This window comes from Lupinus angustifolius, unplaced genomic scaffold (genome assembly GCF_001865875.1).
Source record: "Lupinus angustifolius cultivar Tanjil unplaced genomic scaffold, LupAngTanjil_v1.0 Scaffold_134_46, whole genome shotgun sequence".
Taxonomy (NCBI): domain Eukaryota; kingdom Viridiplantae; phylum Streptophyta; class Magnoliopsida; order Fabales; family Fabaceae; genus Lupinus; species Lupinus angustifolius.
In genome coordinates, this window is record NW_017725432.1 from 1 (window position 1) to 13,248 (window position 13,248).

Below are 13,248 nucleotides of genomic sequence, written 5' to 3' on the forward strand. Positions count from 1 at the left end.
GGGACATCACTTTAAGTAACTCAAACGCGGAAAACCAACTTATCGTTATCGAATGATAACTTAACCTGATTCACAATTTCCTGAATAACATAATGCATATAATCAGTTAAGTCATAGTTAGTTCATACAGACTAGATCAACAAAGGCGGAAACTACCTCGCCACTAACATATACAACATCAAAAAGAAACACAACCCCCCACCAAAAACAAAGGGGCATCGACTGGCCACGAGCTAACTCAAAATATTCCAGGAATGCTGGACCCCTCACTCGGGCCCTCCTCCTCTTCCGAGTCAGACACGAGGTCGATCACTTCCACCGAGCTCTCTACATTTACGAGCTCAACGACCTCGTCTTCATCTTCCTCTTCCTCCACTTCATTATGCCATAACCCAGCGGCATAATTCGTAGGGGTTGACATTCTCAAAACCGAAGCCTTCTTGCAGGGACCTCCTCCAAGAACCCGGCTCCTCGTGGCTCTACTGGATGACGGAGCACCCAAATAATCTGACCACGTCCTCCGACCGTGGGAGGGAGCAGCGCCATCACTCGTGACTGGCGTGTAACGCCCCGAAAAATACTTCTAAAAAACATTGCGGAAAAATGGGTAATTTTTTTTTTTTGAATTGATGATATAAAATTGTTTCCTTTTAAACCTTCATTTTCCCGGACATCACTTTAAGTAACTCAAATGCGGAAAATCAACTTATCGTTATCGAATGATAACTTAACCTGATTCACAATTTCCTGAATAACCCAATGCATATAAACGGTTCAGTCATCTTTAGTTCATACAAACTAAGTCAACAAAGGCGAAAACTACATCGTCACAAACATATACAAAATCCAGAAAGAATGGGAGAAAATATTAATCATCGCTAACATACACTAAACAAAGACATGAACTAGCTGAAGCTGTCAGTGTTTCAAAATTCACAAAATGATAAGCAACTCCTAGTGGCTAACTCCAAAGCTAGGGTGCTGCCTCTCCTCATGCCCCCTCCTAGAACATCATGGACGGGTAGCTCCAAATCCGAGCAAAGTTGTCTACCTGACGAGCACACGTCCGAAAAGCAAGCAATAGAAAAAGAAGAGAAATAGAGAGAGTAAGACATCTAATGAACATAAATTCATTAACGGCGTGGACTTACTCAGTATATTACACTCAGATATGAAAAAAAATTCACAACATCATTTTTAACAAAGATTTCTATTTTTCCAACTTGATTCAAGCCATGTTTTAAGGCTAAAAACAAATAGAAATACATACATTCTCATTTTTACAAAACACTTCCTAAAGGTTCCTTTGATTTTATCATCATCCCCTTTGGCTAAAACAACAAAAGTATGTAATACAACATTATAACAACTCTATGAACACAAGTTGTTCATGGTTTCAACAAAATATTTTCATAAGTTCAAGAACATCACCATTTTCGGTTTTGAGGAGAAAATGAGTTAGAAAGCGTTTTAGAAAATTTCAACGGTTGAATATGTTCTTGACATGCTCATGAACAACATACTTAAATCTCATCAACATCCATTGGTTGAATGTTGAGAGATCAAGGATTGAAGATGGAAGAAGGAAATGAGAAAATGAGAGAAAAGATGAAGAGAAGGTTTACCTTCTCTTTGAAAATGAAAGAGTGTGAGAGTGAAGTGTGAAGTGTGAGGGTTTAAGGAGAGAAGGGAAATCAGATTTCCCTCTAGGCAATCATAGAAAAATCTCCTTGGGTGGCTAATGATGAGCTCATGAGATATTTGACAAAGTGATGTGAGGTTTGCTTTATATAAAAGCAAATTTCGCATCCCAATGCGAAATGACAACTTCACGGACACGTGCGATAAACATGCCCGAGTATTATCGGCCAATACTTGATCGAGTATTATAAATCGCCCGATTTTAATATCTGAATAAAATTTCGGATTTCGGCATTTCGAGTGAAAAATATTTAGAAAATAGGTATCGGTGCATTCAGGGTCTATACTGACTCGAAATGAAATTACGAAGGCAATGGCACAATCGGAATTCGATTCCTAGTTACGGAACTCAAAAACCACCTTTTGAGCCGTACCAGGTGAGATTCGGCCCCGACAGTGGTCCAAAATCGACTGTCTCCGAAAATCATGAAAATTTACCACCAAATTGGAAATAGAATTTCAAGACTAAAACTCAACTAGAGTTTCATCTAATTCTTTACTGAAAATTCCCAGAAATTCATTTTCGAAAGTATAATTAATAACAATATTAATAAAATCTTATAATTCAAAATCGTAAAATTTGCGGTGTTACATAATGCGATTCTAGTACACCATGTCGCTCCAAATTACGACTCCCACATGAACATAAGATTATCCACGTCTAAGTGCACCCTTCCTCACCCAACGCGTGCGGATCTACCACGTGGTCATATTCTCCACACTGAAATGTCTCAAACGTAAGATTATCCTTTAACTGAATTGAATCGGGTTCGATTATGTGCGATGGGTCACTAATGTATTTTCTAAGTTGAGACACATGGAAAACGTTGTGTAGATTGGACAATAACGGTGGTAAGGCTATTTGGTAAGCTACTGGTCCAACTTTCCTAAGGATTTGGTAAGATCAAAATAGGTTTTGTGGTCAACCTCTTCTTTAATTCCTGAAAACTCTCTTCACACTTCGCCGTCCAAACAAACGCTCTATCTTTTCTTGTCAGCATAGTCAGTGGTAACGCCAGTTTGGAGAATCCTTCAATGAACTTCCAATAATAGCCCACTAAACCAAGGAAACTCCTGATCTCCGTTACTGACTTAGGAGAATTCCAGTCCATTACTGTCTCCACCTTCGCAGGATCCACTACAATTCCTCCCTTCGAGATCACATGACTGAGAAAATTTACAAACTCTAGCCAAAACTCACATTTCGAAAGGTTGGCATAAAGCTTGTTGTCATTCAATATCTGCAGCACCACTCGCAGATGCTCGACATGTTCTTCTGCACTCTTCGAATAAATTAGAATATCGTCGATAAATACGACTACAAATGTGTCGAGATAAGGATGAAAAATTATGTTCATGTAATTCATGAATATTGCAGGAGCATTGGTTACACCAAATGGCATTACGAGGTATTCATAATGACCATAACGTGTCCGAAAAGCAGTTTTAGGAATATCCTCCGACTTCGTGCGTATTTTGTGATATCCAGATCTCATATCGATCTTCGAAAACACTGTAGCTCCTCTCAGTTGATCTTACAAAACACTGTAGCTCCTCGTCTTGTCCCCTGACTTTCAGCTTTCCCTCATCAACATCAATGTTCACCCTGGCAGTCTTAATGAAAAGTCTGCCCAAAATTAGAGGAACTTCAACATCATCTTCAATATACATTATCACAAAATTGACTGAGAATACTAACTTTTCCACCTTAACAAGGACATCTTCTGCAACCTCATAAGGAAATTTCATTGATCTATCTGCAAGCTGCAAAGTCATCCTTGTGGATTTGATTTCCAAATCTTCAATTCTCTTCAACCTAGACAAAGGCATGAGATTAATACTCGAACCCAAATCCAATAGTGCCTTCCCCACAGATAATTCTCTAATCGTGACTGGTATTATGAAGCTTTCCAGATCTTTAGTCTTTTCACGTAAAGACTTTTGAATTATTGCACTACAACCAGCTTCAAGTGTCACTAGCTCCTTAGAAAAGTTCTTCTTCCTTGTCAACAGATCATTCATGAACTTGGAATAAGTAGGCATTTGTTCCATGACCTCCATGAAAGGTATATTGATTTGAAGGTTCTTGAATATATCCATGAACCATGTATATTGTCTCTCTTTGTCTTTCTTGGCAGGATTCTTGGTATAAGGAAGACTTTTTAGTTGTTGCAGTTCCATCTTTTTCTTCTCACCCTGCTCTTTTTTATCCCTCGGTTCCTTTCTCTTTGTTCTCTTCTCCACTCTCTACATTCGCCTTATTTGGCATCTCTTCAAACTCACTTTTTCTCCCTCGATATCTTTTTCTATAAACACTTCCTCCTCCATTATCAAATTCTCGCCAACATCCTTGCCAATCACCTTTCCACTCCTGCTAGTAATGGCTTTGTAGTATTCCTTGGGATTAGTCTGAGTGTTGGCTGAAAAATGTTGGTGATTTGAATGTTACTTTTTCATCTATTTTTCCAATTGACCCACCTGTGTTTCCAGATTCATGATAAATGCTTTAGTATTCTTCTGATTTGTCATTGAAACTTGCATGAACTTTTCTAGAATGTCCTCCAATTTGGTTAGTCTTTCATGCATTGGTGGATGTTGACCATGTTGGAATGGTTGCTAAAATGACGGATGTATGTTTGATGGCTTTTCTTCTTGCCTCCAATCATAATTTTGGTTCTGATTTCCTCTCCAACCCTGCGAGAACTAATTGTTGTATGAAGAGTTGTTGGGGAAGTTTCCTTGACGATGATGATTATTCACATATTGAACCTCTTCCTCTTGATTGTTGCTAGACATAGAACAATAATCAGTTGTATGATCACCCCCACAGTAATCAGTTGCATAGACCAGAGGAGTTTGTACCATATTTAGCTGTTGAGGCAACTTTGACACTTTTTTAGTTAGTGCCTCAATTTATTGTGTTAGAATCTTATTCTGAGCCAAAATAGCATCAGCAGTGTTCAAATATAACATTCCCTTTTCTATATTGTCCTGCTGTTGTGTTGAGCTGGCCTATTTGTTGAAGATAAAATAGTTATAATCTGGGTGGCTTGCTCAACATCAACAGACATCATAGTGTCACCTGCAGCGACATCTAGTATCATCTTTATCTCAAGTTTCAAACCATTGCAAAATATATTTAGTTGGTCCATATCTTCGAATCCATGGTTGGGATATTTCCTCAACAACATCTAGAAACATTCGCAAGCCTCATAGAATGCTTCTTCTGTACTTTGTCTAAATGTTGAGATCTCAAAATTGGTGTGCACATATCTAGCTGGTGGGAAGAATCTTGCTAGAAACATGGATTCCAAATCACTCCATTTAATTAAGCTTTGGGTAGGGTGAGATTTAAGCCATTCCCTACCTTCATCAAGGAGAGAAAATAGAATGAGCATCATATATGTAACTTCCCTTTCATTGTAATTGTAACCCGCTGTCGCCACCAACTCATAAAAATTATCCAGATGAACATACAGATCTTCATAATCTTTCCTCATAAATTGGTGAGCACTTCCCAAATTCAGATATGCAGGCTTGATCTCCACTGTCCTTTTGGTATGCGGAATGACAATGCTTGAATAGTGTCATAGACCTTGGTACATAGTATAGTCACCTAACGTCCTCGTTGGAGGATTAGGCATCTCATTCTTCCTAGTGGCATTATTTGCATTCTCCATTTTTTATAATTGAGGCTCTGAAATTGTGGATTGTTCGGAGTTACATTGTGCTTCCTGATTACTATGTTTCTCATTTGCCTTATTTTAGTTACTCTTGGCTGACTTCTCAATTTCTGGATTAAACTGTAATTATTCTTCCATAGCCTTACCTCACAAAAGCATAAATAAGAGAATACTACAGCAAGGCTTAGCACAAAGGTTAATTATACTACAAAAAAATTAAAAAAAAAAATATTTACAATAGTCAATAAACTCAGTATAAAACTAATATAAATCGTTCATTACTCCCCACAACGGCACTAGAAACTTGTTGAGATTTTTGGTACGACAAGTCAACTGTATCATTCAAGTAACAAAACTAGTAAATACTGGGATATCGTCCTCATAGAGCAATTTAGATCTATACTGTTGGGTACCATTGAGGTAAGATTATACCTAGAGGAGGATGAATAGGTGTAGCGGATCACTAATCCCGCTTTTCCGATACTTGCGCAGAATACAAAGATGCTGCAGTTAATCGATTATCAACAAGGTTAATCGATTAAGGACAACTCAATTAATCGATTAAATCAGCATGTTAATCGATTATATTGATTGTCATTCTTTTGAAAAACAGTTTTCTTGCTTTGCAAAACATGATGAATCTAGATCTTTACTAACTCAATATTGATTCGTGATTATAAACAAATTAATAACAATTAACACTTAATTACATAATGAAATTTCAACACAGAAAGCAGTAAAGACTGAATCTTACAGAGATAGGGAAAGTGAAGATTGTGCTCGAAGAGATTTTTCTTAATTGTTAGAATTGTAATTCAGTTACAAACACACTTCCAATATCTCCAGACAAAAACTTCCATCCTAAAACCGTTGAGCCACCAAGCTCAGATTGACCTCTATCTACGCCTACTTGGATACCACACTGTTCGCACAATCTGGTCCCAGCCGACACTCTTTGCTCAAATCAAGACTCCCTGTCTTGTGAAGATCCCTAATTCTCAACTTGTGATAATACCACACACCACAAGAATTATCCTCAACTTTACTGAATTTTGTCGAATTACTTTGCACACAAGATTGCGTAGGTAACAACAATTAAATCAATTCTTCTACAACCCTTGACAGATTGATCTCACAAACATCCCTAAGAACTAAGTGTAGAAATCATGCAAGGTATTTCACTCAAAAAGATTTGCAAGAACAACTTCAAAGAATCAACACATTAGCTTTGAAAACTTTAGCACCATGAATCTTTGTTTTTCTTTTCTCTCAGTAATAATTCGATCTCACAGTGATCCATGTCTCTATGAAAGTGTGAAAAACATTGCATTAATACTGATTTCGATTATGTGGCAAAATAGCATAATTAGCTTATAACTGACACAACAGATATTAATCGATTAAATTGTCATGTTAATCGATTAACAAGTTTTTTAAAACATATTTTCAGTTATGGCTTAATCAATTAAAAGATTATTTAATCAATTAATAAACATAAATTCTAGGAGGTTAGCTATTGTAACTCCATTTAATCGATTATGACTTTCCTTAGTTGATTAAGGATTTCATCAGGACTTAATCGATTACAAACTAGGTTAATTGATTAAAATCGTTAAAAAATGGTTTTTCAATTTTAAATGGTAAACACCCTATATGATGAACGATCATGCAATCATGATTTTAGAAATGATTAAACCTTTATGCATAAAATCATGTATGCTAAATGCAAATGCATGAGTGTTAATTATCATATATTTATATGTTGATGTTATGCCTCATTTTATGTGAATTTTATTTTAGACTCTTTGTAAGACACTTCCATGTTGGGTTTACCTACCCTAAGACTCAATACTAGGGAATCATCTTAGGAGTCTAGAATGTAAAATAGCAATCCTATATTTTATGACAATGACCTTGAGTTCTTGGTATGTTGTTTGTTGAGATGTCCAAGTCTTCAAGCTTCCATGTAAGATCTTGTCTTCATCAAAACTTCGTAGGTCACTTATAATGGCATCCTTTGAATATTTGTCATTTCATATACTATTTTCTAAAATAGTAAATTGAGTAGATATGTACAAAGTTGAGAATTACGGTGGTTCATTGGTTTAGATTATAAAAAACAATTCATTAAAAATGGTTTTCTAAAACAAAATAAAGATGGTTGGGATTGACTTTCATCATTCCTCCTATTTGTAATCTTTGGATTAAATTCTATAAAATTTGTGAAGTTATTGATCTTGATTCAACATTTTCTTTGAATCATTTGTATCAATTCCTTGATTACAAAATCCTTATATAATTAATCAAATACCAATTCCTTGGATATTTAACTCATTATCTAGCATTAAATCCAATGTAAAAGCAATTCATACATCATTGTCCATTCCTATACCAATGATGAATCAATATAGATTATCCAGATCCGATTCCAAGTTTAACTTCCTAGTTAAACTTAGATCCAAGATCAAGAAACTAGAAATTAAGAAGAATCAAGCATTAAGCACAGAATAAACTTTCCAAAATCAAACAACAAAAATATATTTTCGAATTGAATCCAAGAATACAAGAGTTAGAAGATTACATTTCAATCTCAACACTGAAGAACTAGCCACTCATCCTTGCCATTACAACACTCTTATCATGAGAAATACAAGAAATTCTGGATTGAAAGTCGTTCGCATGACTTCTCTCTTCCTCTCTAGTGTTTCTCTCCCTAAAATCATGTGGAAAAGCATGGAAAATGGTTAGATAACCCCCTTTGTTTTTCATAACCGCCTATATCTGTTCCAGACTTTTGGTCTCTCGCGCAAGCTAAAGATTCTCGCTCGAGTGAGAGAGCAAATTTCAGCATTAAGACACTCTTCTAGCTTGAGCGACAACTATGGCTTGGCCGAGAAATTCAGAGTTTTGAACCTATATTTCTCGCTTGAGAGACACACACAAAATTTTTGACATCCAAAAGTGGGAATTGTCGCTTGAGCGACAGTCCCCTCGTTTGGGCGAAAGACATTCTTCCTGCTTGGGCGAGGTTGTGGCTCACATGAGGGGTGCAGTGTTCAAAAACCCCAAACTTCTCCTTTTTCTCCTCTTTTTCATGCTTCTTCTTCTGCAATTGACATAAACACATGTAACTTTCTAAACAAGACAAAATTAAACTAAGTTCTTGGAAGTTGTACACAATTTGTATCATGACTACACACTAACTGCCTCAAAATCATATACATTTCATTCATAAAATGGCACTTCACAATTATTTCTCTTACTTTTCTTCTTCTCCACAAGTTACATTTTTTTTCTCTTTTGTTTTTAGTTTCTCTCTTCGAGTAAGTTATCGATTTTTGATTTTTTTTTCTCTTCAAGCATAAGGTAAATCGTTATCTTATTTATTTCTCTCTTCACCAATAGTGTGATCTTTATTTGTGGGAAGTTATGCCGCTATGGTGTTCTAAGTTTATGGCTATTGTTCACTAGTTTAGAACACAAGATTTGAGTATAATGGTAAATTTTCTTTCTCCATTGCTGCAAATTTTGTATTTTTTTCATAACTTTTGCAATTTGTTTAGAGATGTCATTTTTTTATTTGTATTTGCAGCTTGCATTATTGATCATTGAGGAACACATGAACACTCTATAAGGACTTGCACATTGGAGGAGAAAGAAAGAACAATTTGTGTAAGATCTCATTACTCATATGTTATTTTATAATATTGGAATATGTTAAGGTTGAATGTAGTTGGAGTCGTTGGTGATTTACAAATCTATTGTAAACGTGGTGGAGTTGGATATGCTCGTCATGTGTTTGATATTATGTTTGGGAGATATATTGTCTTATTTAAAAAGTAGACATTTAACAGCGCTTGCTTCAGTAAGCACTGTTAAATGTCTACTTTCTACAACGCTTAAAAAATATTGTTGAATATAACCTTATGTACTATTGCGCTCACATAGAAAGTGTGACAAAAACATTGTTAAATGACAATTTTAAGCTTTGTTGTTTTTTTATTATGGCGTAGTGCCATATTTTGGGACACGGTACATTTTCTAAGTATGTCATACTACCAAAACCATCTAAGCAATAGTTCAGAACCTAAAAGAGTTATGAAACTAGTAAACATGCTTTATATTGAATTAACAAGAACGTCACAATCTACCTCCTCTTTTTATTTGACTTTCTCCTTTCCGCCTCTTTTTGAGCAACTACAACATAGAGCTCCAAACCGAGCATTTTGCGTATATCAAGATTCAGAGAAAGGATAAGTTCAATGATTCCCTTCATGATTTCCAGTGTTATATCGAAGCGCAAAGTAGATAATACTTGTAACTTTCTAAACAAGACAAAATTAAACTAAGTTCTTGGAAGTTGTACACAATTTGTATCATGACTACACACTAACTGCCTCAAAATCATATACATTTCATTCATAAAATGGCACTTCACAATTATTTCTCTTACTTTTCTTCTTCTCCACAAGTTACATTTTTTTTCTCTTTTGTTTTTAGTTTCTCTCTTCGAGTAAGTTATCGATTTTTGATTTTTTTTTCTCTTCAAGCATAAGGTAAATCGTTATCTTATTTATTTCTCTCTTCACCAATAGTGTGATCTTTATTTGTGGGAAGTTATGCCGCTATGGTGTTCTAAGTTTATGGCTATTGTTCACTAGTTTAGAACACAAGATTTGAGTATAATGGTAAATTTTCTTTCTCCATTGCTGCAAATTTTGTATTTTTTTCATAACTTTTGCAATTTGTTTAGAGATGTCATTTTTTTATTTGTATTTGCAGCTTGCATTATTGATCATTGAGGAACACATGAACACTCTATAAGGACTTGCACATTGGAGGAGAAAGAAAGAACAATTTGTGTAAGATCTCATTACTCATATGTTATTTTATAATATTGGAATATGTTAAGGTTGAATGTAGTTGGAGTCGTTGGTGATTTACAAATCTATTGTAAACGTGGTGGAGTTGGATATGCTCGTCATGTGTTTGATATTATGTTTGGGAGATATATTGTCTTATTTAAAAAGTAGACATTTAACAGCGCTTGCTTCAGTAAGCACTGTTAAATGTCTACTTTCTACAACGCTTAAAAAATATTGTTGAATATAACCTTATGTACTATTGCGCTCACATAGAAAGTGTGACAAAAACATTGTTAAATGACAATTTTAAGCTTTGTTGTTTTTTTATTATGGCGTAGTGCCATATTTTGGGACACGGTACATTTTCTAAGTATGTCATACTACCAAAACCATCTAAGCAATAGTTCAGAACCTAAAAGAGTTATGAAACTAGTAAACATGCTTTATATTGAATTAACAAGAACGTCACAATCTACCTCCTCTTTTTATTTGACTTTCTCCTTTCCGCCTCTTTTTGAGCAACTACAACATAGAGCTCCAAACCGAGCATTTTGCGTATATCAAGATTCAGAGAAAGGATAAGTTCAATGATTCCCTTCATGATTTCCAGTGTTATATCGAAGCGCAAAGTAGATAATACTCTAACAGCATTAGCAACCCTTCATATGTATTTTTCTTGTCTCCAATGTTGTGTACTTTTTCTCTTGTTCTTCAAGATTACCAGCATTTCTGTACGGCAATAAAACTTGCGGTTCAGATTGGCTCACTTGATCTTCTATCATGTCATCTTTGGCTTCAATGTGTTCCTCAACCCATATAAATCCATCACAACCAAGTATCAAATGAAAACCATATTCCTCTAGATGATGGAAATGATGTTTTTGTCTTTTCACTAACTAAGATGAGGCTGTAAGAAGTTGACCTCCCTTTAGCTGTCATACAACTGAGAGTCATTAGTAAAAAGTATACAACAACAATCAAGCCTTAATCCCACACCACTAGGTGAGATCAGCTATATGAATTGGACAACGTAATAATGTTCTATCATAGATCATGTATTGGTTCTTTATTCAATCATATGATAAATCCTTGTCTTATTTTAACTTATTTATTTCTCATTGATTCACTATTGTTGCTTGCATTTGCATATATATTAACTCTTATTTTATAATATAGGAATTTGTCAAGGTTGAATCTAGCTGAAGTAGTTGGTGATTTACCAAACTTGCAATCTATATATGTATTTCTTGTATTTGATTATTATTTTTTATCTCTATTTTCTGTGTAAATTTTGATTTGATTCTTATTATATTAAATTTGAACTATGTATTTTTATCGTTGACAAGAAATCCTTTTATTTCATCATTTAAGTGAGACAAGAAATTCATGGATTAGTTGTCTACATCTTCACCACCTTCGTCTCTTTCGTTAGTACATATAATCTTCAAGGTTAATAGATTTGAACTAAGGGAAACAAGTTCATGCAAATTTTATGAATTGGGTTTTCAGAATGATGTTTCTATTATAAATGTGGTGAAATTGGACATGTTTCATTAAGTGATGTTAAATGTCTATTTTCTACAGCGCTTTAAAAGCGCTATTGAATCTAACCTTATACTTTATTGCGCTCACATAGACAACATCCAAAAACTTTATTGAATGACAATTTTAAACATCACTGTATTCCTATAATGGCGTGTAGTGAACCCATTCTTTGAATTTTCTAAAAAAACCTTCGATTTTAATGATGAGATTTCAAGAAAGAGCTAGGTTCGTTTCCTGCAAATTAATTAAAGTTCATTGTATTTTGCTTAATTTGAGATATAATATGACGACTTTATCTTCACATTTACCTCTTATGTGTAAACCACATGTCTAACATGCATAAATACCAATAAATTATATTCTAAAGTTTGGTTTTAACATGCACAACATTTACAAAAAACATACCCAGATTGATGGAGTTGAAAGAAGAATGATCAAAATATATAAATGAAACTTGTAATACTCAATGGTAGACATTTTGGTCTGAAAAAAAAAAGATAACAGTAAATCTTCAAGCAAAGAGGGAACTAAAGGACAAATAATATTAGAACTAGCAATAATTAGATAGAAGGAGAATAATGATTATTTGATACACTCTTCTTATTGAAACTTCTAGTGGTTTTATCCATACATATTCAAATCACTTATGGTGTGATTTATTATCTTTTATATAAAATAAGTTATTCAACAATTACCCGAATATATTCATTTTTAGCCATATCTTGTCTAATATGTCGCTCATTAAACATAACATTATCATCTTTACTACATAGAGTTTATTACGTTATTATGAGACTTTTCATTGTAGTTTCCACTTGAAAAGACCATCTCCTATGTAACCATTTTTATAGTGCACTTCATATACCATTCACAACGTCAACCATGGTTGTTGTCCCCACAGCCAAGCAAGTTACTTTCTTGAAAAACTATTCGAGAGAAATAAATGCATGTAATTTAAAATAGTAAAAACAATATAGGTTATATATATAAATATCTCTGATATCAAGGTATTAATTTCATACAAACTTTTTGTTTCCACATTTATATAAAACTCAATATTTCAACCTTATACATATACATTTTTAATGTTTTTTTATTCAGTTGACAAATAAAGTCTAATCCTTTTTGTCAGCAGTTCATTATTATTAACAATTTTACTTATTAAATTATTTTATTGAATATATTGTTCATGAAATGCAGTCAAATAAGATTTGTCCGTGCATATCATTCAAAGAACCAAACTTTTAGAGTAAATTATACTGACGTCCCTTGAGTTTTAGTGGAATTTCATTATTCTCTTTTTTAAACTTACACAAATCACCCTTAATTATATATACATTATATTGACTACCTATGTCAGAGAGATAAATGTAATTTCTTAAACAAAAATGGTGACGATTGTAATTAAGTTAAACAAAGTATAGCACATGGTGAAAACAAGTCCAAATAATATA

The 13,248-nt window shown here is 34.2% G+C and overlaps 1 protein-coding gene across 1 annotated transcript; it reads right to left on the bottom strand.

Moving 5' to 3' along the window:
- Positions 1-2,588: 2,588 nt before the first annotated feature.
- LOC109340094 (uncharacterized mitochondrial protein AtMg00860-like) lies at positions 2,589-3,068 on the bottom strand. The gene has a single exon (XM_019577668.1). It carries the CDS (start codon positions 3,066-3,068, stop codon positions 2,589-2,591), a length of 480 nt encoding a protein of 159 aa, XP_019433213.1.
- Between the last annotated feature and the right edge of the window lie 10,180 nt (positions 3,069-13,248).

What these genes read in the sequence shown, in the direction of transcription:
- LOC109340094 (XM_019577668.1), bottom strand. Translation starts at nt 3,068, where the DNA reads ATGAATTACATGAACATAATTTTTCATCCTTATCTCGACACATTTGTA.